The 25,812-nt window shown below is 39.1% G+C and overlaps 1 protein-coding gene across 1 annotated transcript in view; it reads left to right on the plus strand.

Annotated features, from left to right (window-relative positions):
• PREX2 (phosphatidylinositol-3,4,5-trisphosphate dependent Rac exchange factor 2) overlaps positions 1 to 24,521 on the plus strand; it is a 118,014-nt gene extending 93,493 nt beyond the window's left edge. The window contains exons 36-40 of the mRNA XM_053468318.1: positions 5,320 to 5,386; positions 5,935 to 6,125; positions 17,044 to 17,146; positions 19,223 to 19,290; positions 23,502 to 24,521. Of these exons, the coding sequence (XP_053324293.1) occupies positions 5,320 to 5,386; positions 5,935 to 6,125; positions 17,044 to 17,146; positions 19,223 to 19,290; positions 23,502 to 23,547 (475 nt within the window). The 3' untranslated portion in view covers positions 23,548 to 24,521. The remainder of the gene's footprint in view (positions 1 to 5,319; positions 5,387 to 5,934; positions 6,126 to 17,043; positions 17,147 to 19,222; positions 19,291 to 23,501) is intronic.
• The last annotated feature ends 1,291 nt before the right edge of the window (positions 24,522 to 25,812 follow it).

Below are 25,812 nucleotides of genomic sequence, written 5' to 3' on the forward strand. Positions count from 1 at the left end.
TGAAACAATGAAACCGAACAATAGAGGACAGATAAGTACATGGCGTGCTGAACCCAGCAACCAAAATTTAAAGGGACATGCAAGCCATTGTGTTCTCTTTAATTCATATGACAGCTGTGTCCCTTTAAAATAGTTTTCTTTCCCTTGCAAGTGCATGAAGGGACTCTGCAACAATACTCAGGTAGGCTGTGGTGTTTAATCAATGCTCAATTGGTACTAAGGGGCTCAAAGTGAGCCAAGAAAATGTCCCCCAAACCATTACACCACCACCACAAGCCTGAACCATTGATACAAGGCTTGATTCATTGATTCATGCTTTCATGTTGTTTACGCCAAAGTCTGACCCTGCCATCTGAATCGAGACTTGTCAGGCCAGGCAACGTTCTTCCAGTGTTTCATTATCCAATTTTGGTGAGCCTGTGTGAATCGTAGCTTCAGTTTCCTGTTCTTAGCTGACAGGAGTGACACCTGGAGTGGTCTTCTGCTGCTGTAGCCGATCTGCTTCAAGGTTCAGCGTGTTGTGCGTTCAGAGCTGGTATTCTGTATACCTTGGTTGTAACGAGTGGTTATTTGAGTTACTGTTGCCTTTCTGTCATCTGGAACCAGTCTGTCCATTCCTCTGACCTCTGACATCAACAAGGCATTTTCGGCCACACAACTGCCGCTCACTGGATTTTTTCCCTTTTCGGACCATTCTCTGTAGACCCTAGAGATGTTGTGCGTGAAAATCCCAGTAGATCAGCAGTTTCTGAAATACTCAGCCCAGCTCGGTTTGAACTTTAGCAAGTTGTCTTGACTATATCTACATGCCTAAATGCATTGAGTTGCTGCCATGTGATTGGATGATTAGAAATTTGTGTTAACAAGCAATTGACCAGGTCTACCTAATAAAGGGGCCAGTGAGTGTATGTCCTGCACTCTCAGTATACTCACCTCCAGCGCTGGTTCAGGCGAGAGCTCCAATGTGAGCACTTTCCTGCTTCAAGCAGCTAAAAGTGGAGCATAATAAAGTAGATGTGTTGCTTGTATTGGACTGTAAACTGTACCTTTAAAGGTAACACATAAATTTTGCTTATTTTGTATACTTAGGCATCATTTAATAACAGTTAATATTTAGTGCACCAAAATATAAACGGTAAGATATGGGAAAATTAATCAAATATTTAACTATTTACCTTAAAGGACTAAATTGAACATTCTTAGAAGAGGAACACACTGTCCCTCATGACCATCAATGACATGACCATTTTTAACGGAATGATTAATGCATTATACTAAGCTGATAAGCAACTGACATAGAGCTTTGATTGGTAAATCCATTAAACTGTAACTAGTGTCCTGACCAACATAACGCACCTTTAAGCTAGTATCCTCATTATAGAGTAAAGCATTGCTTACTCCTCTGAACCTGATCACACTTTCTCAACAAATGCTGCAAGCTAAAAGGGAAAGAGAGCTGCTCTTTGTGTCAATATAATTGCCTTTCTTGGGCCAACCCAAAAAAAATAAATATATGCAGTTTTAATGAGTTTGGCACACATGTTTATAGCATGTATCAACTTAATTGGTGTCACAAATCTCGCTGAAGCAGCATTTACAGGGTCAATATGTCTCTGGAAGAATTCATTTTCTGCTGAGCTGTTAGTTAATTCGATAAAATGGCCAATTTTGGCAGCCAATATTATACAATAAACTAAATAAAATATCTGTATTACCACAAATTAATTAAAGCCACTAAATTTGTGTTTGTTTTGGTTTAGTTCAGACACCCAAAAACTTTTATTTTACAACATTCATAAAATCATTTAAATCCTTAAGCATGTGTAATGTATCGTTCTGTTGTAGACAAATATTGTTCCATGGTGGGTTTTTGTGGAATATGTTTATTTAAGCTTAAGGTATGTACATTATTTAAACAAATGTATAAAATAACCTATGTGTCCAGCTAAGGAAGCACTCCTTTGCAAATGAGCTGCTGGTGCATTGGAAAATAAATTAAATATAATGTCACATTGATGTCATGGGTGTTGGTGTATTAATTGAAAGATGTATTTCATTTCCGGATACAGGATAGCTCTCTACCTACATAAATATTTGTGTCAAATCTACAAATTTTGTACTCAAGCGAACCATGAATTTTGAAATCAAATTAGTACATTAGACCATAAAACCAGCAGGCACTCTGCCGCTTTACGCTGTTGGGTGATTAGGTTCTGCAGTGTGACACGGCTTTATGGTCTGGTTGGGAAGGTTAAATATCTGCCTTGTAACCTGTCCATTTGCAGCTCCGAGGCCTTTGTCTCCCCGTCATAGGCTTTCACCCATATGAAGTGCCAATATGCCCAATATGTGATATCACATGATCTCAGATTCCATCTCAGATGGAATGGAAACCAAAAGAAACAGATCCAAGGAGTTTGGCACCCTTTTGTTTTAAAATCGGTAGGGGGGGCAAAACCCTTTTTGGGCATCAGGCCCCCTGGTGTATCACTGCTTAATGGGCCGGTTATGAAGGACATTTCAGATCTCCCCAAATGGCCTTTTTAAACAATGGAGGCTGTGCCGAGTCAGAGTGAGGGTGGAGGCCATTAAGTAGCCCTGGGCCAAGCCAAGGGAAGACAAAGAACCATGTTAATGTCAATGCTTAAAACAATGATAGAGCTAAGAGGGGCATATTCATCACTAACACAGTTTGACATAAGCTGCTCTGCAAATGTTAAGATACATAGAAGGCTCCACATTAGTGACAGGACCCCACCACTTGACCTTGGTTTTTCATGATTAAGATGCTTTGATATGCTTTCTCTGCAGATATGAAGGTGCTCATTAAATGACACACTGGAGAGAAAACAGAAGTCATTCCTTCTCACTCTTTCTGCATGATAAGATGTTACATTAAACTTAGCAGAGGATGCCAGTGTTATTTATGAAGAGTTGTTGCTCTGCTATTCTGGAAACCACCAAGACTTCATTCATTTACTGAGCCGGATATTGGTCAATAGTGGCCTGCAGCCAACATTCCCATTAGGATATTCGCACACAATTTGATTAAGTAGCCAAACCTGCTTTTAGTAATTAAGTGAAGTGCTTTAGAAATGTATAGGATGTCTACAGTTTGTCATGTTCTAAAATATTCAACATATAATTGGTTATAGCGTAAAGGCTATATTTCATGTCTAGGAAAGAAAAGGAATCCGAGAATGCTTCCAACACCTGACAGCATTGTTTTATCAGTCTTCTGTATGCATTCTAAGATTATGTGTTCAATTTTTAATGTTTTTAATGTTATGATCATGTGATTTATCAGGTTTTACCAAGAGAACAGTATGATAAGTGAAAAAGTAGAAAATCCAAAATGCTTTCAAACAAGATCACCAACAGGCCCAGCGCTTAATTAAAATAAAGTTGGGGGTTTTTATAGTGACGACCTATGTTGTCTTTGGTTACAGAGAAACTGTTAAAAGTGATACTGAAAATGCAGGTAGCATTGAGAAACCTTTGTCCTAATTCCAATTAGCGGTGTGTGGGCTTTGGGTCATGTAATGTATGGACTTTTTACTTATAGGAGAGAATTGGTGGCAGTTTCATTTTTACATTTACCATTGTGCCTTGCCCACCCACTAAGTGTCTCATGGGTTCCACATGTAATGCTCGGGTTTAATGAGATTCTTTAGCTTCAAGGGATCTGGGCAGTACTTCATATCCCCCAACATTTCAGTTGTCCAAATTGGGACCTCCGTGTTAAAGGTGTGGCCAGAGTTAGGCAGGGGTGGAGTTGGGTGTGAAAGTAGGCGGGGCATGGACACCTGTCCGCCATACCTGAATAGCCATCCTGCGGCACTCTGTGTCACCAGCTAGTGGGACCTACAGTTAATGTCTGTGCTGGAGCATTATAGACCTCCGTTGATTTTACAGCGCCCTTGGCCGATCTGTGGAGATCTGAAGAGGGTATTAGGGCAGCGCCACTTGTATGGGTACTAGGGGCTATAGGGACATTTCATAGCAGAAAATAAAGGCTTTCTTCTCACCAGAGCCAACAAGGTGGGAACATGGGGGCAGCTATGGGAAGTCTGAATACTTGAATGTATAGGGACATTCTATAATAAAAAATAAAAGCTATGTTATACCTACCAATGCTGCTTTTCAGCCCTCTTTCCCACATCTGCTTGGCTTTCCAGTGATTTTCCAGTAATTCACTCTACAACTTCTGTACATTGTTTGATTTATAACTTCAAACCAGGACATACGTCTCTGAAAAATGCCATATATGTTTGATTTGTTGAATTTAAAAATTGTATCTAATTAAAATAGTTTTCATGTATTTCTGGCAAATGTATTCTGGACTCTGTTTCCCATGCTAAAGGGGCATTCCGCTCTTTAGTTATGGGTCTCTGGATAGAGGAAACTCCTGTTAATCCAGAGCGACATTGCTACCTCTCTCTGATATTAATAAATCTACAAGCCAACATTCTGTTTGCTTTATCTGAATTATTACTTAATGAACTAATGAGCAATACAGCCTTCGCTAGATTGTTTTCTATGTTTGTAATGTTTTTCCATGCACTTCTACCAAGAATGTAAATGATATGTTAAGGGTAATATAAAAATATGGTAAGATCATAGAAAAAAAAATCAGTGCAGTTAATATTTTGTTTGAGTGGTACAGCACCTTTAAACAGTTTAGGACAAGCACAAAAAAGTGCTGGGGCACAAAAGTAATAATGTATGCAAAAAACACTACTCACAAACTGATAAAGATGGGGTGGCAACGCTCACGATTATGGGGGAGTAGTGTAGAGGAGAAGGGCAAGGTTTGTCAGATATGTGGATATAGTTGCTATGATAGTTGAAGATGATGACAGCTGGAAGGATGATATGAGGTTATGTGGAACTCAGTTTCAAAGGTACTGGAGCAGCATGATGATGGCTAGAAAGAATGAAATGGACAAGGAAACAGCAGAACCGTTGGTTACAAATCAAATAAGCATTATGATGTATTATGCACATGCAACAAGTAGTATCGGTGTGCCTGTAGAAGACACACTGTTCTATGAAATTAAATCAGATTAAATTTTACATTCATTGAAAAAGAAAGACGATTTTCTATAATAATCTATATTATAATTATAATTCTATAATATTGTGGTCTCTATTATCAATACATGTATAAATAGACACTGCCATTCCTTTAGTTTATCATTAATGAGATGGATATTTTATTGCTATAGATTTTCATTGTAGCTGGTTCCATTGTTCTTACTTGACAATGAACTGCCATGATTCCTGCATTAGATTGATTGCTATTTCTTTCTTCTCTAGGGCCATTTACTTGGATAAGTCAAACCTTCCCCCAAATACAACATCTAAAGCTGCATTCATTGATAAGGTAAATTTTGCATTCAATACAACGTGGATTTTAAAGAATAATTAAAGATTCATAAAAATCGTCTAATCTTATGGGTTATTCCAGTTTGGTCCCTGAAATAATTATTGAAAGGTGCACTTTAATGACTCTTCCATGCTAGTGTCAGGATGTTTATTTAGCACCTGTGGGAGGATAATGATGGGAGATGTGTAAAAGGTCTTGCGTTAAGGCATAAGCTAACGAGTGTCACTTATTTTAGTGCATCTCTCACTACACGGAAACATTTGAAAACCATTTGGCATTCTAGATAAACTGTTGAACCCCAACTAATATTAGATTGATGTAAACAGAAATGCAGAAGCAACAAATAAGAAAAAAAGGTGCTCATATGGGGTTGATGTCAATGTTTCACTGTTATAGTGGCTTTGTAGCAGAAGAAAGCTAGGCTGCAGGTATTATAGTACTACTGCCTTGAAGATGCTGAGATCCATATGCTTCTTAATAGTTTTATTCTAATCTAGACCAATGAACAGCTTTGCATGAATATCTTTGTTTGATATCCCTTGTAGCTGATGAGGCCACTCAATGCTTTGGATGAACTGTATCGGTTACTGGATTCATTTATTCATTCTAAGCGCACAGCAGCCTGCGCCAACACTGCGTGCGGTGCCTCCGGAGTTGGACTGCTTTCAGTGGCTTCAGAACTCTGCAACCGTCTTGGAGCGTGCCATGTTATAATGTGCAATAGCGGGGTCCACAGGTAGGTACATCCTTTTTTCCCGGCCTGAAGCACTTAACCTTTAGTGTATGTAATATTGAACTTCATCAGACGGTACAGACGGCTGCTCCATCAACTCTGCTAAATAGATTATGGTTGAATACCACCAGAGTCATAGCCAGAAGATTGGGCATGCAGCCAAGTGGCCAGCAACAACACACTCAATATGCAATATCCAGTCCTGTCTAAAACACATTTACAGAAATATATGCATTGAAAACCAGCAAAGGAAAAGCCAGAAAGGAGCACTGAAGAGATCCAGTCCGGATCTAAATGCTGCCTTACGTTTTTGTAACCCTAGGCAGCCCAGTGGAGACATGTGGAATTGCAAGCTTAAAACAGAAAGTTTCAGTTAGTGGCCCAAAATGTTTACTCCTGAGCAGGTCAGGGTGTGTTCCCCTACATCCACCCCTCTCTTCCCTTATGTGATACTTCAGTTTTAATGAAAATGTTTAAACCACTGAACTAGTTTCTTTTTTATGTGCTTCTATATATGTTATTTGTTCACCGCACGTGGCAAACCGAGAACCACAGCAGCTAATGGATGTTGGATGGAGTTCTTGAAAGGACAGAATACATTATTTCCAGACTAATGCATACATTACAAGTATGATACAGAATTACAAATGAACGACATTATATTATGAACCATATCTCTTCTTCCCGTAAATGATAATATAAAAAGAACAAATACAACATTCTTCTTACAAATTCTATACAAATCCCCAACATAAACAAGAATTGCCCCTGTTTGTTGTATATACAGCAGCGATGATGCAGTCTTTGCATCTTAATGAAATATATTCAGCCAACAAGACATGCTAAGCCGTGTTGGGACAGCATGATGAGAGTTGATGTCCGCGGCAGCTGAGTGCCAAGCGCTGCCTTTCTTGCTATTACAGTAAAATACAGTAATTATGATAGTTTGGAAACTGTACTGATCTCCGAAATGAGCCTTTTAAACTAGGCTGAAATATTTTGTAAGTGTTTGTTTCTTGCCATTAGCTGTAATAATGCTTAGCCTTTGGTGTGCTGGTAACAACATTTCTGCCAATTAACGTGCGGGTTTACCATCTGACTGTAGCAGCCGAGCCTTTCATCAACAGAACTAATGGGTAGGAATCTGCATGTTTAACCCTGTGATTGAATTTCAGAAGGTGATCACTCACGTCCTTCACGTTTGTGATATCTATCTCAACACAAATGTATATAATAATAATAATAATACACCAGAGACAGCTTAACCGCAGTATAATCCCTGCGAGCCAACCTGCAGTTGACAATAAACAATAACAAAGTTACGTTTTATTAAACCAAACTTAATACAATATTATCACAAATGAAACCCACTGTTAAAGGAATAAATATACATGTGGAGATCCAAGTGCACTCTTTAGTCCAGATCCACTACAGATGTTGTTTAGAGGTGTATGTTATTGCTGTGGTCCCTTTTTTTTTTTTTTTTTTTAAATACTTTTTGGGTTTGGAGGGGGCTCACTTTTTTGTTTGGTTTCATTATTAAAATGTATTAGTAGCCTTTGGATCTTTTGGTCTTGGAATAGTATTGGTATCGGTAAACTTGAAGCTTTTAGAGGAGACGGTCAAAGCATTAAAACACTGAAGAGGCCAGTATACATGTTATACATTGGAGATTATATACTATACATACAAAAAAGGCTAACCTTTTTACCCTGTAATCTTTGTATATGAGTGCAACTTACTACTTGCATCTGTATATGATACACACCATATAGCAGGCTGGGATATAGACATGCAACACTAGAACCGCATTTTAGGTTGCACGCTCCCCTAGTTGAACACCCCTCCTGCCATGGAGGTGCCTCATGAATGGTGTCCAGAGAAGGATTTTAAATTCTAGTTGAGATAACATCCAGTGCAGTCCCACTGATTCAGCTGCCTGGTAAGCAATATAGCCATGTAAAATTAGATAGGACTCGCCAAACTTGGGGTACTTTGACATAGTGGCGGGCTAACCAATATATAGCCATATAGTGTGACAGAATCCCCAATATTTATGCTTTAGATAGGTGGTTTTGGCATTCGCTGGGTATGCACTGAATTAGTCCTTTGTTTTGTGTAACTATTGGTCATTATTATTCTAGCAGTAACCCAGGAATCTGAATGTATATGCCTTTTATGCTTTTTAGGTTGTGGGTTCCCCTCGCTAATTAAATATGTTAGCGAGCCATTAGGGTTTCATGTCAACATCATCACTGAAAAGGATAGGTGAAACTACAGTAGCCAGACGTTCTAGTGCCATGTTACTAAACATGCACGACTGTGCCTCGTTGGGGAATTAAGGCAAAGCAGTACTAATCATGTGATCAGCCTTTTAACCTGTTCTCTTTTTTTATGAGCTGAACACAGTTTTTAAACTTATCAAAATGGTCATTATCATTCATATGACATAAGGAAATGCTGCCATAGCAACTCTTAATCTTATGAAAACCTTAAATACAAAAATAGTGTAACTCAACACAAATGTGTCATATTAGTTATGTGTAGAAATAGTTCAATTTTCGCTGCTATAATAAATAGTGATTATTAGTAGCAGCGATCATAATGTAAATCATTTAAAATTATAATGTGAGTGAGACACATTGCAATACAGAGTTGTGTTTTGTTAGACAAAAGACCATTTTTTTTAGCAAAGGAACTATCCGCATGAGAGATGGTAACTTTTTAGTCGTTTTCCCCAGCAATTGCATACTTATTTTTATAATCGCTGAAATGTAAATATTTAATTTCTTAACGTATGGAGGGACCGGTTTGGGTTTGTGTGTTTCCATGATGGTCATAACAACAAAATTTTATTTTGGTTATTTTGGTTATTTTGCTGAATTGTGTCACTATAACAAACTTTATTTACAGTCTATTATTGGGATCTCTAGTTCTATTGTAGAAGTAGTAGATTATTCATACTGTAGATTACTAGCCGTTAGGACTAGCCCTGTCTTTTGGCATATCATTATCTCCTAATGTGTAAATCAGTTCATTGTGCCAATAAGAATATGTACGTGAAACATATCAGCATATCAAAATCTACCAATACTGATTGGACACATTAATTAAAACCTTCACATAATCACAATTTGAAGGTCTAAATCTTATGTAACAAAAAAAGGATATGAAATATTTAAGGCCATAGGAAAATAGATTTAAAAGCTAATTATGAATTAATAAAGAATGTTAAAAAAAATACTAATTATGCCAGCTGTAATTATTTCTTTGGAGACTAATTGTATGTCAAATTGAAGATAAAGTGAATGTAATATCATATCCATAAGTAGTAATACATTACTTCTATGTAGATTATTTCAGAATTGTATTATTAGGCTCATACCATCAGCCATGTTTAATATTAGTAGATCCCTGAGCAAATATTTTATGGGGGTCTCTGACCCTTCAGAAAGATCTGTCATGGTTTCTCAACTCACCTAAAAAGTAACCAAACCTCAAGTGTCCTCTTTCCTCTCTTGATGCCCTTCCTGAGCGCAAAAACTTTTCTATGTACTTGGCAATGGATTAACAGCAATGCATCTTTTAACTAAATCTAAAGTTGTAAATTCCAACAAAATGACATCATACCTCTCCACCATCAGTGACTCCACCATCAGTGACTCCACCATCACTGACTCCTCCATCACTGACTCCTCCATCACTGACTCCTCCATCATTGACTCCTCCATCATCGACTCCTCCATCATCGACTCCTCCATCATCTCCCAAACCTGTGGGAGAAGGCAAATAGGACATACAAGCTAATGAAGTTTCAGAGGTTGGAGAGCATTTATAGATTCATGCATTGGGGACCCTTCTGCTTAGCTCCTTCACTTTATTTTTTTTTTTGAATTTACATTTTTTTATTATTCATCGGAAAACGGGTAACAAATAGAGAGTCGCGCAGGACCCACGACAAATAACATCCGTCACGCAGGACGGGACTGTAACAGGCAAACATCACGGCGATCGAAAAGACAAACCGTAAAATAGCAATTAAGATAATGCCCAGAGGAACGACAGTTCGCATCAGTCGGACTCGTAAAAGAAAACGATACCGATGAAAATTTTTCAGTTTTACTCAAAACATACATTAACCATGACGTGGAAGCAACAGGACCACATGCAATACAGTGTGTTATAAATGGCGTTTGATGAGTGGACTTATGTAGCGCAAATGGTCACAAAAACAAAATAAATGTAACATAAATGAACCAAAACAAAAGCGAATCAGTGATACATCAGACAGCCGAGGCCGCAGAACAGAGGGCGCAATAAGAACACGCGGCGTCCTACCAGAACAACGGAGTGCCGGCCGGGTGTGGTCGAAGGCGAGCGATCAACAATAATCAGAGAGGACTTGGCTAGCAAGCCAGGGAGTCCAGACTTTCATGTATAGATGTGAGGTGCAAGACGAATCGTGGGACATTTTCTCCAAGACCCTATGCCTCTCAGTGGTGGAAATTATTTCAGCGACGGTAGGAGGGAAAGGCGCCTTCTAGTGTCTGGCAATACATAATTTAGTGGCTAGGAGAATGTGTATGAGAAGCTTGCGTGTCGAGGAGGGGATAGGATCGGGGAACACATGGAGTAAAGCAAATTCCGGAAGAAAATCAAATGGGCAGTGAAAAATGCGATGTAGCAGGGCAAATATCTCCAACCAAAGCGGCTTCAGAACTGGACAGCTCCACCATATATGAAGCATAGAACCAGAGTGGCCACAGCCCCTCCAGCAAAGTTTGGATTGGGTTGGCCACATGCGAGAAAGACGAGCCGGGGTAAGATACCAGCGACAACTGAGCTTCTTTTGGCGCTCTATGTGATTGGTGCAATGAGTAACCCCCCGCATCGCCTCCTCCGCTTCCAGCCATGTATCTAGTGGGAATTCCTTTCCCAGCTCCCTCTCCCAGGCAAGCATATGAGGCAGCTTATGGGCAGAGAAACGGGCCAGTAACACCGAGTACCAAATAGAAATACCCCCTTGAAACCTGGGAGCTGAGTCGCATAGGGCGGCCACCTGGCGGAGGAGCGGGGTAGAGTGACACACCGACGAGGGCAAAGAGCCCAGGAGATGACGGACCTGGAGGTACCGAAAAAAGTCTTGTCATGGAATGTTGTGTGTAGATGTGAAGTGCGAAAAAGGACGCAAAATCCCGTCCTCAAAGAGATCCCCCAGTGAGGAGAGACCTGGGCGAACCCAATGGGAAATAGAAAAATCAGGAATGAGCAACTCCAAAACCCGTAAGGGAGTAATACGTGTAAGGCAATGTAGAATAGGGAAACGTTTGGCCGCCTTATCCCATATGTCAATAGTGTGCTTAGTTGTCAGGGGCAGAGGCAGAAGGCGCGGGCGTTTAGAGCGGGGTAGCTACAAGAGCTGGTCAACAGTAAGAGGAGAAATAACGCTATTTTCTTGAGCCGTCCAAGTAGGAGGGCGAATGGGCGAAAGAAAAGGGAGAGTTTGCCTAGAATGCAAGCCTCATGATAAGATTCTATATGGGGAACACCCAAACCCCACTGCAGCCGAGGCACAAACCGGGTACGATTCGCCACTCTGGACCTGCTTCTGATGCAAGTGAAGGAAACAAAAAATTTCTGAATAGAACCTAAGAGCCCCCGCGGGGGTTTAACCGGGACCGTCCGGAGCACATAAAACAGTTTCGGGAGGGCTGTCATTTTTAAGGCATTAACCCTGCCCAACCAAGAGAGCTTAAGCTCCTTCACTTTATTAATGGCATATGAACTTCCACTGTAATGAAATGTATGAATTGTTTCAATTGGTTCTTTTTAAAGATATGTTAAGAAAAATGTCCAAACTTGGGCAATGCTGCTGATAATAAAAATAGTCGGTGCCTATAATCCTACCAACATATTTAGTATAACATACAGTACATTGCTGATTACCAGCATACTGTATATATATATATATATATAACATTGCCACGAGTATGTTATGTTTCATCAAACACAAATTCAAAGAAATCACTCTGTGGCTGTTTTTTTCTGGGATAATCTCTCTACCCCAATTCTGCTCAGTCCTGACTCCCGTCATTAGCTGTGGATGGTTAAATATTGTCCCCATCCGACCAGATGCTGCTCTTCTGACTTTCTTAGAAGGGCACAGAGCCTCGAATTAATTACATTTCTATTTCCTGTGTTGACAGAGACATTACCCTTCAACTGTAACTATGAGATCATTTTCAAACATTGCATGAGCCAGGTGCCCTTGGACATATTTTATTTTAAACCCTCGTCTGTTTTTTTTTGTTATTTGATGACTTATTGAAGGCCTTGTGTTTCTTGGAAGTCCGCTCTAGTTTGCCAACCACTCCCAAACTCTTTGGCTTCCTGCTAATCCATGGATTCAGGACAGAGTTAATTGACTCTTAATCCCTACTTACTTCCCTTACGGTTAGTGCTCCTCTTGGCTTTAACTTTTTCCTACTCTCTTCTAAAAACTACAGTTTTTTTAGGCAACAAAGACTTGCAGAGTTGAATAATTTTCCATTTGCCTATAAAATGGTTGATTTAAAAATATATTCATATTTATGTATTGCCTATAAAATGGTTGATTTAAAAATGTATTCATAGTTATTTATTGCCTATAAAATGGTTGATTTAAAAATATATTCATATTTATTTAAGTCAGGACATGCTTTGCTTATTTAAACACTGCACACAGATAACAATTAGTATTCCCAGCTTCTTACATCAGCCAGGATGGGTGGAACAGAAATCTATACATATATATATTGTATTTTCCTGCATATTTTTCTGGTCAGTGTCTGAATTTGTACTTGGATGAATAGAAGACTATTCGGAATGGCTCATATAGTTCATTTAAAGAAATTTTAAAAAAAGAAACAGAAAAGTGGATTGCAGAAAGCAAAATGCTGTATTTGTAACATTTTTGAAAGTAAATGTATACATTTCTGTGCTGAAGTCTCAGCAGAATGTATTCATATAAGTACATTCTGTCACCATGAAAAATGGCAAGCTTTGATCTTATTTAGCTGTCTGTGGCAATGAGCCTGCCCTGTGGCATATTTACTACAAATAACAAAATTTACTACAAATAACAAAATTTACTACAAATAACAAATGTCTATAAAAAGTACGGTTTATGTTACAAAAACTCTAAAAAAAAAAATAAAACAAATTCTTGCATGAAAAATAGCTAGACACGACACCAAAAATACAGAAAACAGAGTATTGCAGAGTATGCAGTGATACCTTTTTTATTGGACTAACATAATATTTAAAAGACAAGCTTTTGAGATTTATCATCTCTTCATCAGTTCTGAAGCAATACTGATCAGCATGACAGAGGTTACCACTTCAAACAAGTGATGGTGTTAGGGAAGGGGAGTGGGGTTTAGTGGGGTGTCATAAATGATGGGCCTAAGAGTGGTTGAGAGGACAGAAAAAATACATAGGAAAACCAATATACATATTAACTCATCAGAGACAATTCTAACAATTAGACACGCATTGGACATTAAGATGAATGTTCATATGAAGTTCTGGTAGTGTGTCAGGAAACCAGAATCCACATTAAGTCCCTCCTTTATCTCAAATGTTTTTTTTTTCCCTGGGAGTCTTTAAAATTCCCTTTGAGTACTTTAATTTTCAGCAGGTGGATGTGGAGTCTTTATATAGTAACATCCCCCATAAAGATGGTATTGAGGCATCAAATTCTTCCCCTCCCACAATGTCACACGCAATATGATAATGAAACTATCGCCAAGCTTACAGAATTTATACTTACAACCATTTCGATTTCAACAACTCCCTACCAATGACTGGGACAGCCATGGGCACTAAAATGTCACCACAGTACACTAATCTTTTCATGGCCGACCTAGAATAGAGATTTCTAACCACTCACCCCCACAAACCAAATATTATCGTTATATCGATGACATTTTCATAATATGGACAAAAGAAGAAAACCTTTCAAACTTCCATGAATCTTTCAATTCATTCTACCCATCAAAAAAAACCTCAATTTCTTAAAACATAGTGTGAGCTTCCTGGACTGCGCCATAACTCTCACCGATGGCAGGTACAGCTACCTCCACAAGCTTCCATCCCAATCACACAAAACAAGGTGTTATCTACAGCCAAGCTATCAGCTCTGACATCAAGGACAGAGACAAACACCTAAGCGTAGTGGCAGAGGAAGGGCTACAGGGGAAAAAACTATATCTAAAAAAAATTAAGGGTAAGGCTTTTACAGTATAAAGAAAAGGAAAACACAAGCAGGATCCCTCTGGTAGTTACCTACAACCCAACTCTGGAGAAAATATGCAAAATGATTAAAGGCCTACAGCCAGTACTCTCAGAGGGCCATATATATTATAAAGAAACACATGGAAATCTAAGTATATGGATGCCATTCATTATGGTTAAATAGATTAGTTACGTATGTTTTAAATAGGGCCCTTTATTATCTTCATCTATCAGGCCCACTGAACAACACTGTAAAACTAACACTAATAAAAAATTATCATTAGTTTTCCACCTCAAATCATTAGAACAAAAGTGATACAGTGATATTATATCTAAAACAGCACTCGTTGAAATAGGTGATGTTAAATACGCGGTAATTTATTCTGATCGTTAACAGGGTGTAAGGTTTATGTTGTATCGATTTGTTATTGTGACATGCAGGCAATAAAAAAAAAAATCAGAAATGCACTGATCTCGCTTTAACCTCAGCAATAAAGTTCTTAAGATGCGCAGGAGGTCGAGATGTGGTTATATGCATGACTTTAGGTACAACTAATAATCATCTGACCTTTAGTACTGTAGATATCATCAGCGTGGCACTATTTCATTAAATAAAAATTACATACAAAATAACTATTGGTGTAATTACTTTTACATAATTTACTTTTACATGTGTAGCATCTTCTGAGATATGTTTGATATATTTCATTAAATATTTAATTGACAATTAAAGAAGAACATTATTTTTTTTGCAGATGACAAAATTGTGTACTGTATAGTTAATGTTATATCATGTATAATTCATTTTTTCCCTAATTTTAGAAAACTAGGGGTGAACGAGTGGATTCCTATTCTCCAGATGTAAATACTAACAATATATACATACAATATATACGTACATTTTATTGTAACATAAGCCTGAAATAAAGAATGCATACTATATATGTGTGTATTACATCTGAAATATTTACAACATATTTTTTGGAGATGTAATAAAACGTTGGAAAAAGCAAGCAGGGTGCTGGGTTGTATAGCGGGAGGCTTTAGTAGCAGGGAGAGAGAGGGGTTCTCTTACTTCAGATCTCTGGTCAGGCTCCCTATACAGCATTCAAAGCAAGGGTAAGCAGGCCAAAGGAAGGTACAGTCCAGGAGAGTATCCAGGGATCGTATATTTGTGAGCAAGATAATTTCTTTTGATGTTTTGCTTCTCTGTTGCTGCACAACTGTGATAAAACTATTAATTAATATTATTTTTGAATCCAAAGTGCAAAACGTGGATCAGGGGACACTTTTTAGTAGCCAGGGAATACTGGATTATAGGGAATTGCTGAATCAACCAGCTTCAAATAATATTTCACGCGGCAAGGCTTTGTTGTTTGTTTTTAGTAATATATTTTCTCCCAGACAAGCCGATCAGCTGTACATCAGAACTTGAATTATTATCTGAATTATTTGTTTGATAGTTAATTAGTAATGCTGGGCATAATGGACGAATATTACCATGGAGGAGTGAGATGAACGGTGGAAAATTGCATGACCTGTGCAAAAATGGAGAGGGGTATTGATTTCCGTCTACTTAGTTTTCCATAAAATGTGATAAAGTGTAATACCAACGATACATCTCACCTGATTATTTGCTGATTTGTGTTTTTTTGGCTGAAGTACTGCAGAGCCTTCATTACAGGCACTAATGAGGACATTCTTCTTCAATCCATTGTGCGGCTGTTGAGATGCTCACATGCTGTTAGTAATGACTCTGTTTGTGTGCCAACCTCATTATGGGGAACCTAAAACTTTATGTTTGAAAGCCTATAATGACACGGGGTACGATTAGCACCCTTTCTATTGGCATGTCTGTGAATTAATCCCCCTTAGGGCTAGACTGGAGTACATATGTACCACAACCATAGCTACAGATTCACCAATGGTTTTAAGAACAACATCAAATTCAGTAATTCATTTTAACTGGTAGTAAAATCCACCCCACTGTGATGATTTATATGGAAGGATAGATTCAATCAGATGTGATAAACGTATAATGCCTTTTACTTCTGCCCTCCTCCAATTACTATAATATGGATTTTCCAAGTAAAAATAGATGGAAGGATGACTGCTGCTGGAATAAACCCTCATAAAAAAAAGATGAGTCCGTCGCAGGATTAAAATGACTCCTTTACTTAATTTATTGCAAGCACTGTGAGACTGGACAACCAGGTTGATATCCAAGGTGGTGTTGAACAAAACATTAATTGAATCTTCAGGCATGTTAAGCCAGAATCTTTTAAGAGTTTTGTTCAGTTTCTGCATCAACAACCTCTCAGTGCCTGAAACTGTTTCCCATGACCGTTAACTATTCCCCAAAAATTATAAATGGAGCCAACTTTTTCAATAAGGCCAAACATATTTCAAGGAAGGCTTTGTGTATCAAACAGAACTAGGAATGATATTTAATGATAACGACCGAGAAGGTGGAACAGCACCATACAACACAAATCCTGTATGAGGAACCGTCATAGTGGTATAGAGTCCGTTTGATTGAAGTACCAGGGTAGTTTCCATACAGTGTATCTGTGCTTTTTACACCATAATCCACTGACATTCCCGACTGCCTTTTTGCACTGATGGCTGTGGTTTTCCTCCATTGTAGGTCCACACTGAGTGTTACTCTTGAACAAGCTCTTATTCTTGCTCGAAGTCATGGCCTGCCTCCACGTTACATCATGCAAGCAACAGATGTCATGAGAAAACAGGTAACCTAATCTCAGAATTATATCTCATTTTATAGTCCAACAGCTCATAATTTACATTTTACATATTTTTTTCTTAGTATTGCATAAACATAGTTAATTCCTCCTGAATTTTTCAGAAGAGTCTGCCCGTTTTTCCTGATGTAAACACAAACACCTTGGTCTCATTAGATTCGGAATAACCATATGCCTGCCCCATGCATGTTTAAAATCATTTACTGTATTAACCTCTACCATTGCAGGGAAGCCTTCAGTATAGTATTTTTTTCCATGTGTTACAGTTACCTGCATTCTGATCTTCCTTGCCATTGCCAGGCGTGGTTTAAACATTTGTCATCATACTCATTGCCCCCCTTTTATTACAGTTCCAGTGCTATCCTGGCATGCAAATGTAATTAGAAATTTGAAATAAATGGAAGGAAACCGGTTCACGAAAAAAAAGTTTATTGGCATCAGCATTTATTGAAATGGATATGTCATGAATGTAGTTTTGGCAATATCTGTTAGCACTGATGGCTTAATCAATAGTCTTGGCTTGATCTTTTTTTTTTTTTTAAGCAAAGTAATCCTAAGGCATAAATCTTTGGAATGCTAAAAATGCTTTTTGTATAATTGTATGAATTTTATTAGAATGTGATTCAAGCTATTGAATTCGAATGTACAAACCAAATTACTTTAAAGCAACAACGGAGTGCTTGTTTAAATCCCTGCAATCATGGAATATTCAGGAAGAAAGTAATTTATTATTGTGATTTGATTGCTATTACTGGAGAGCTGATTAATTGAGAAACTGTAATTTCACCCCAAAACTAAGGCCTTGAATTATTTTTTGTATTTATTTTTCCTACAAATCATACTAAATATTTTATTTATTTCAGATACTTATATGGTTGAAGCAACCTACAGCAGCTTAATTAAAGCGCTGCTGAATATATTTGACAAAATGGTTTTGTAGTCACTAAGAGTTGATCGGTGTGATAAATATTTGTTTTGGTTAATAGCCATTCTCTAAATGTTTATAAAGAAAAATAGAAAATAAAGGGCCTGATGTAGAAACAAGACCTTCTAAAGGATCCTATAGTTTCATTGTATGGCAAAGTCCTGCCAGTAAAGTCAAAGAACATTTTGTGGTCTGGCATATCACTCATGGAAGCTGAATGGATTAAAAAAAAGGACCATAATATTCAGAACAAGTACTAACTTTACAGCTCATCATGTTAATCCACCAAGATGAGCCCTTCATGTTTCCACCCCATTTAGCCAGAATTTAACCACATTTAAAAAGGCCTATTGTCTCTTTTCCTATGCATTGGTATTTAGGGTACTATACCATGTGTGACCGTAACATATAAAGTATCTCCACCAGTTAAAATATAGCACTTTTTTATTTTATTTACCATGTATTATTTGGATTTGGATTGTATATAGGATTGACTGAAGCTTAACCTATTGTTTTACCATGAAGCATACCGTTTAATTCTAAAACTAAATGTGTACAGTGCATCAGGTTTAGGAAACCCATTATCCCAAAGGTATTAATTCAGCCACTTTCCCCAAAATAATACATTTTGCAATTCTGTATACTAAATAAACCTGTGTAAAAGTGTTTACATATTAAATACTCATTTTCCTCTACATTGCAATAGAGCTATAATAGCTACTGATTTAAAATTGATTCACGCTGCTCTTTGTGGCATGCCATTCTTTACGTTTTTAGCATTTGTTTCCAATTCGCTTGTCGTTCGAGTGACTTGAGGTATATTAATCTAACAATAATTTTTAGTTACTTGTCCTGGTCAATTGGCACAAACGGTAGCAAATTTACTACTATAAGCCGGGCATGTTTTATGTTTAATACACATTTGCAAACACGTCCTTTGTGCGAGCGTAATGTTTATACGCTCAGCTGTCTAATACGCTTTGATGTGATGTTAATGTTATGCTAAATGTGGGGAAAATGGTTTTCTCAATTCAGGATCTGTTAAAAAGGTTTATTTGGTTTTCGACTACATGATTAAAATAGGTTTTACAAACTTACACATTTTACATGTTCTTCTTTTTCCCTTCCGTCTGTTATAGGGAGCAAGGGTTCAAAATACAGCAAAGAATCTTGGCGTGAGGGACAGAACCCCAGCCTCTGCTCCAAGGTACGGTATGAGACTAAAGAACCGTGTTAAGACAAACCGATAATAAATTGCGATATACCTTGCTTGGGCTTTAGAGGGGTAGACCATATTTTACAAGGAAATCTGATACATCGAACCCAGAATTTTTATTCTTCATTTATTAATAGTTTATTATTTCTGCATCACGTAGTTCATCTGATTGAATGGATGTTTTGGTCTGGCTCCATTTAGCTGCGGTGAACAAATAATGATTCCTTTAGAAGATATGAACCATGTTTTTCCATTTTTTCAGAAAGATTCAGCCACTTTTGTGATTATGTTGGTCTTTATGAAATATTGAAGACAATGATATATAGACTATTGCATTATATGTAATAAATGTGCAGTATCTCAATATATTTTTTAAACAAATGGAAAACAACAATGTAATAAAACAGCAGGCATATCCAGCAGCGCCAGCTGCTGTGTAGAAAAAACTGACTAATAGTAAGAATGAATGTATTACGGGTTCATATTGTCTAAGGATATATGAGATATGTTTGTTACTGCAAACTTCAATGTTTTTTGTTTTTTTTAACCTGAATTGAAAAGAAACCCCAAACGAAAGAAACAAACATCTAAACTGTACCATTTATACCCTCTGCACATAATTATAAACAGTATTATAAACATTAAGCATGTACAAGGTTTGTTGGACAAAATGATGGGCAAAGCTCTGTAGTTAAGGAATAGTTTTTGGGTAAACATATACATTGTAGTAAAGGAAGCATGTCCTACAAAAACAGGGCAATCCATTTAGCCAAATAAAGATTCAGCACTGGTGGATTGTGATGTAACAAAATAAACATGGACACGTCTGTAATGGCACAAGGATAACACTCCGTGGGAAGTAGAGCCCTGCGCGGGACTGCTTTTTTAACCCCTTCAATCCCAGGGGTTTTTGGTACCTCAAAGCCCGGAGCAATTTTGCCATTTTTGCGCTATGTCGGTTCAGAGATTATTCTCTTTTCCTGTGAATAGTGTACCCATGTAAACTATATATTGTTTTTTCAAGGAGAGATAGAGCTTTCGTTTGATACCATAGTTGGATGATTAGCTGAAAATTTAGAATGAGAAATTTAGTAAAAACTAGAGAAAATTAGAAAAAAAACTGATTTTTTTTTACATTTTCCCTCTGAATCCTCACAAAATTATGAAATAATTAGGTAAAGTGATGGAAAATCCCCTCCAAATTTATCAATTCAGGTGTCCTGATTTCAGAAATAACTAATTTATATAGATTTTCCATACTTTCCCAGCACCTGGGAGCATACTATAAGGTGTACATTTTTTGTATAATCTTTATGCCTATGGCTTAACGCGTTTGGGGGTTGTGAACGGGGGCAGGAGGGTTATACTGGCTAGATGTTATGCTAGGGCAATGGGACGTAAGGTTTTTTAATTATTTTTTTATTATCTTTTTTTATATATTTTTTTATTTTATTTTTATTTTTTTTGTATTTTTTATATAATTTTTTTACACAAAAAAGGTTAGAGGTCCTCTTAGAGATCTCCTGAACATGCCAGTGATGTCACAATGACATCACAGCTCACATTATTATTTTTTTTATTATTATTTATATTATTATTTTAATGATTTTTTACTTTTACCGTATTGGCCCGAATATAGGCCGCACTTTTTTCCCCCACTTTAAGTCCGGGCGCCGGGCAGGCAGCGGGGTTAGGATACAGATCCCCCGCAGCGGTGCAGGGGACCTGTATCCTACTGTCTGATACGCTCAGACAGCCTCCCGTGCCAGCACTTCCCAGTGCATCGCACGGGCGTTCACCGGCAGCGGCGATGCGCCGTTGCCGGTGAACGTGCGCACGATGCATTCGAACCCCCTGGACTTACCAGGGCAGACTCCCGGGTGTCTTGCAGGGCCGGCGGAAGACATCTACGCAATACAACTTCCGGTGCCGGCACTTCCGCTGAGTGCCGGCACTTCCGCTGAGTGCCGGTACCGGGAGTTGTATACACGATGTGCATAGATGTCCCCCTCCGGCTCCGTAAGACACCCGGGAGTCTGCTCTGGTAAGTCGGGGGGTGGGGGGGGAACAGAGTGGCAGCATATCGCGGGGAGGACAGAGTGGCAGCGTATCTCGAGGGGGGGGGCAGAGTGGCAGCATATCTCGGGGGGGGACAGAGTGGCAGCATATCTCGGGGGGGAGAGGACAGAGTGGCAGCGTATCTCGAGGGGGGGGGAGGACAGAGTGGCAGCGTATCTCGAGGGGGGGGGATGACAGAGTGGCAGCATATCTCGGGGAGGGGGGGAGGACAGAGTGGCAGCGTATCTCGGGGAGGGGGGGAGGACAGAGTGGCAGCGTATCTCGGGGAGGGGGGGAGGACAGAGTGGCAGCGTATCTCGGGGAGGGGGGGAGGACAGAGTGGCAGCGTATCTTGGGGGGGAGAGGACAGAGTGGCAGGATGTTTTTTGGTGCTTTTTTTAAAGAAAAAAACTTTTTCTTTAAAAAAAGCACCAAACTTTTAGGGTGCGGCCTATATACGGGGGCGGCCTATATCCGAGCCAATACGGTATTTTTAAATGAATAAACTTTTTTTTTCCAGCTTTTCTGTTTCAGGACGGGAGGGGGAGTGAGAGACATGGTTTCTCACTCCCCTCCCCGCAATCCCCCTGCACCGATCACACTGTGATCTCTATGCAGGTCCTTACAGACCTGCACAGAGATCGCAGCGTCTGCGCCTCATCGGAGGACAGGATATCCCCTACAGGGGATATCCTGTCCTCCGATGACCTTTCGGGTTATGTCAGCAGTGACGCAACCCGGAAGGGAATGCCGGAAGCTGTTACAGCAGATCGGACAGCAGATGCTGGCTTCTGCTGTCAGTGGGGAGTCCAGGCTGTCAAACGACAGCCTGGTCTCCTGTGCAGCGGCAGGGATGTGTCCCTGATGCTGCAAGAATGGCTGGATGTACCGAGACGTCCATAGGGTTTTCTTTATAGGCGTTTTTTGGACGTCCCGGTACGTCTATAGGGGATTGAAGGGGTTAATCCCGCTCCCGCCGATTTTGTGCCCAATCCCACCTGCTCCCGCAATGGGGGTGTTCCACTCCCTCCACATTTGTGGCCAATCCTACCCGCTCCCTCCACATTTGTGGCCAATCCCACCCGCTCCCGCCACATTTGTGGCCAACCAAGCCCACCTCCTTACCTGAACTGCAGATTTCCCGCGCAGTCCCGCAAGGCTGCCCTCGAGTTGCTCCCTCACAGCGTTTCTTCTCTTGCTCCGCCCAGGAACAAGGCGGAGTCACGGGAAGTGACGTCACATCACGTGATTCCGTTTTCTTACTGGGCGGAGCAAGAGAGGAGACACTGTAAGGGAGCAGTGAGAAGGCAGCCTTGCGGGACTGCGCGGATTACCGGGACCCGCAGGTACAGTGTCTGACCGCCCACTCCCGCCCGCAACCCCAGCAAGACCGCCCGCAACTGTTTTGGGACCCGCCTCCAAATGCAGTCCTCTAGTGGGAAGCACATGAAGACTGAGATATGGGTCTTCCCATTTTACTTTTTGCTCCTGAGTAAAGAGATAGGATATGGGCGAGCCACGCTCAGTCCCGGGTTTTGCACCTGCATAGCTGTTTTGCCCACCTCTAGTTATTAGAGTTTTCCTTCAAGACCTGAATTCCACAGCAAATTATGTTAAACTAATCAGCATACCTGGAAACTTTTGGGCTCTGGCTACCTAGAGGCTACCCTTGCGTGACGAGGCCAGGACTACCTGCCTGGGGAGAGCTGACGTTCCCGCTGATCGTCGTCAGTGTGTGTTCCCGCTGATGTCACAGGACACCCTCATTTAAATGGGTGGGGGGGAGTGTTTGACATTTATTTTCATTTCTAATAAGATATGACTGGTGTGTAAAACAATCTTCAGATAGATTCATACATATAATATAAGATTTTTTAGTCATATTGAAGGGGACCCCATACACATAAATAAGTACTATTAATCCAATCATTTGAGCAGGAGTAGTGGATAGCTGGTTTATATATGTATGTGTATATATATAAATATATATATATATATGTTTTTTTACATACACATGGTTGTATTTATGTTTAGTAAAATGCTTCATCAGGTCGTTTTAATACCATTTGGTGATCTTTAATGAATTATGTTTCGGGTGTTCCTTATGTACATTAAACCCACATGTATTGTATGATTTCTGGTAGGTTGTACAAGCTATGTCAGCCACCCCCTGCCGATGGAGAGCCATAAAAATATCCACCTCGGGATCATTCAGACGATGCCTTGCTGCAAACTGAAGATCAACATGGATTTCTGAGTATTTTGGTAAACCTGTCTGTTAAATACATAGAAACTGAATCGGAAAGGCCAGTAACTAAATCATCCACATGGGACAGCTGGGAACTGAGAACATGGCATATGTTTTGGACTTTTACACTGGAATTTCAGTGCATGATAAAGCACTTAGTGTTGGAAATATCCAACAGGGACATTGAATATGAGGAATGCAGTAAAAATATATATATATCACACTCACAAAAAGCTGGAAATATAAATATATATATATAACACTATTTTTGTAAGTTGTTCTTTTATTTGGAAACAGAGGCTATTTGTAATGATTTCTCTTTTTTTTATTATTATTATAAATTACAGAATATCCATAATTCAATTATACTTAAAAAAAACCATTTTAGGATCATGCTGAAAGTCCTCACATTTTTAACTCTATATAATGTACTCTTAGATTGCAGAATATGTACAAAAATATATTTTTATGCTTTGAGAATGGATAAAAGTTTAACTACTTTTCTACTTGGGCAAACATTAACCCACTGAATGTATAAAAAACATACCGGTATACGTGTTTTATCATCCTCATGTATAATATGCACCAATGTGTGATAGGCATTGCTCGTTAAGAAGTCTTTTATATAGAGGTCATATTGTTTGTACCTGTACATAATGCAGCTCTCTGTTAGTGTCCTAAAAGAAAAGACAATGTGAGTATTAGATGTGGGATTTTACAGTAAATACAATGCTCAATCTTCTTACACATGTTAACATAAGTTTGTCTTTAAAATTGTTAGAATCGTATTTATCTTTAGTCCTCATTCTGTGTTGTACAGTTGTGATTATTATAGATGTCTGTCTGCATAACCTTGTGTTTTCTCTGTTATATTGTTGGAATAAAGTTAACCATGTTGCGTTGTGAACACTTCTTATCTGCCCAGCCTTGCTCTAATTCTTCTGGTTACCAAGTTGGCAGCACATACACGGTGACTTAAGTCGTTTTTTGTCCCAGAACTTAAATGCGGAAACTGTTTAACTGGAAAACCTACGTTTTCTCTTAATTGGACTACTCTGTGGAGCTGTGATTGCTTAGCCTTCTGAATGGTTCCAGGTGCCAAAGGGACCCATGAAGCTAATGAGTTTACAATCTCTAAGTTCATTTTCGAATTTATTCAAACACAAAAAAACCCAAAGAAACATTTACACTCCAGACACACGAGTGGTAAATTGGCTTAAATAGGATATTAAGATAAAAAAATATACCAAAATCTACTCAACCCAAATCATGGTATCAATCAGGCCAATACTTAGAGGAAGCTTAAGTTGCCAAACACCCTGTTGAGTACAGAAATACGGGTCTGGATACGGTATAGTGCAAATTGCTATAGGACACTAGCAGAGATTGGTGCAGTTCAAGTGGAATATGTGGGGCTGGATATGAGACTGCCATAAAAACACTTTAATGATTCTCCAAAGATTATAGAAAGAAATTTGTTGTCACTCTTTGTACGTCTCCCAACCTTCTCGGTCGACCGCTGCTGTGTCCCTATCTCTTTCACATGCAGCTCCCCCTTCTTCTCTTGCATCTTCTTCTGTCATCTTTCTCCAAAAATTGTTCTTTCTTTGTCCCGTTCTCAGTGAACAACTAGACATGGCCTCCTGGTGAAAAAGGCACACCCTCTCCCCTGATTGGTGGAACGTGGCAAAGGCTGTCTCCTTGGCTCCACCCTTTTGTGAGAATGTGGTTCTACCCACCCTCCTTTTAGAGTTTCTTAATGGTTTTGGGTTTTCATGAAAACTCAAGAGTAGTAGTTTGTAGTAGGTCAGGTCTGGAGGCAGTGGTATACAGTGAATCTTTGGATGAATACCTTACTGCAGAGTTCCAATTCATTGGCAATTAGCCCGTTATCTATGCTGTAGAAAGTTCTGTTATGGTTCTGATTGTGTCCTGCCTTGAATTCTGCCACATCTTACCCTCCTGAACCTTTGCTGTTGCTACAGACTGAATGCACAAGTCTACTGGCTAGTGATAAGTGGTAATGCCATGTAGTTTAGAGAAGGCTGTAGTCTGATTAACTAATCATAGAAATACACATACACTAAATGGTTTCCCCTACAAATGAATAACTTGTCGTTCTAATTTCTTCTTCACACCCAACAACCTGTCCTCTTTACCCTACCCCCCCATCCTTTTGCCTTCAAGTTGCTTGAGTAAGTATGCAA

Source organism: Spea bombifrons, chromosome 5, assembly GCF_027358695.1.
Source record: "Spea bombifrons isolate aSpeBom1 chromosome 5, aSpeBom1.2.pri, whole genome shotgun sequence".
NCBI classification, from domain to species: domain Eukaryota; kingdom Metazoa; phylum Chordata; class Amphibia; order Anura; family Pelobatidae; genus Spea; species Spea bombifrons.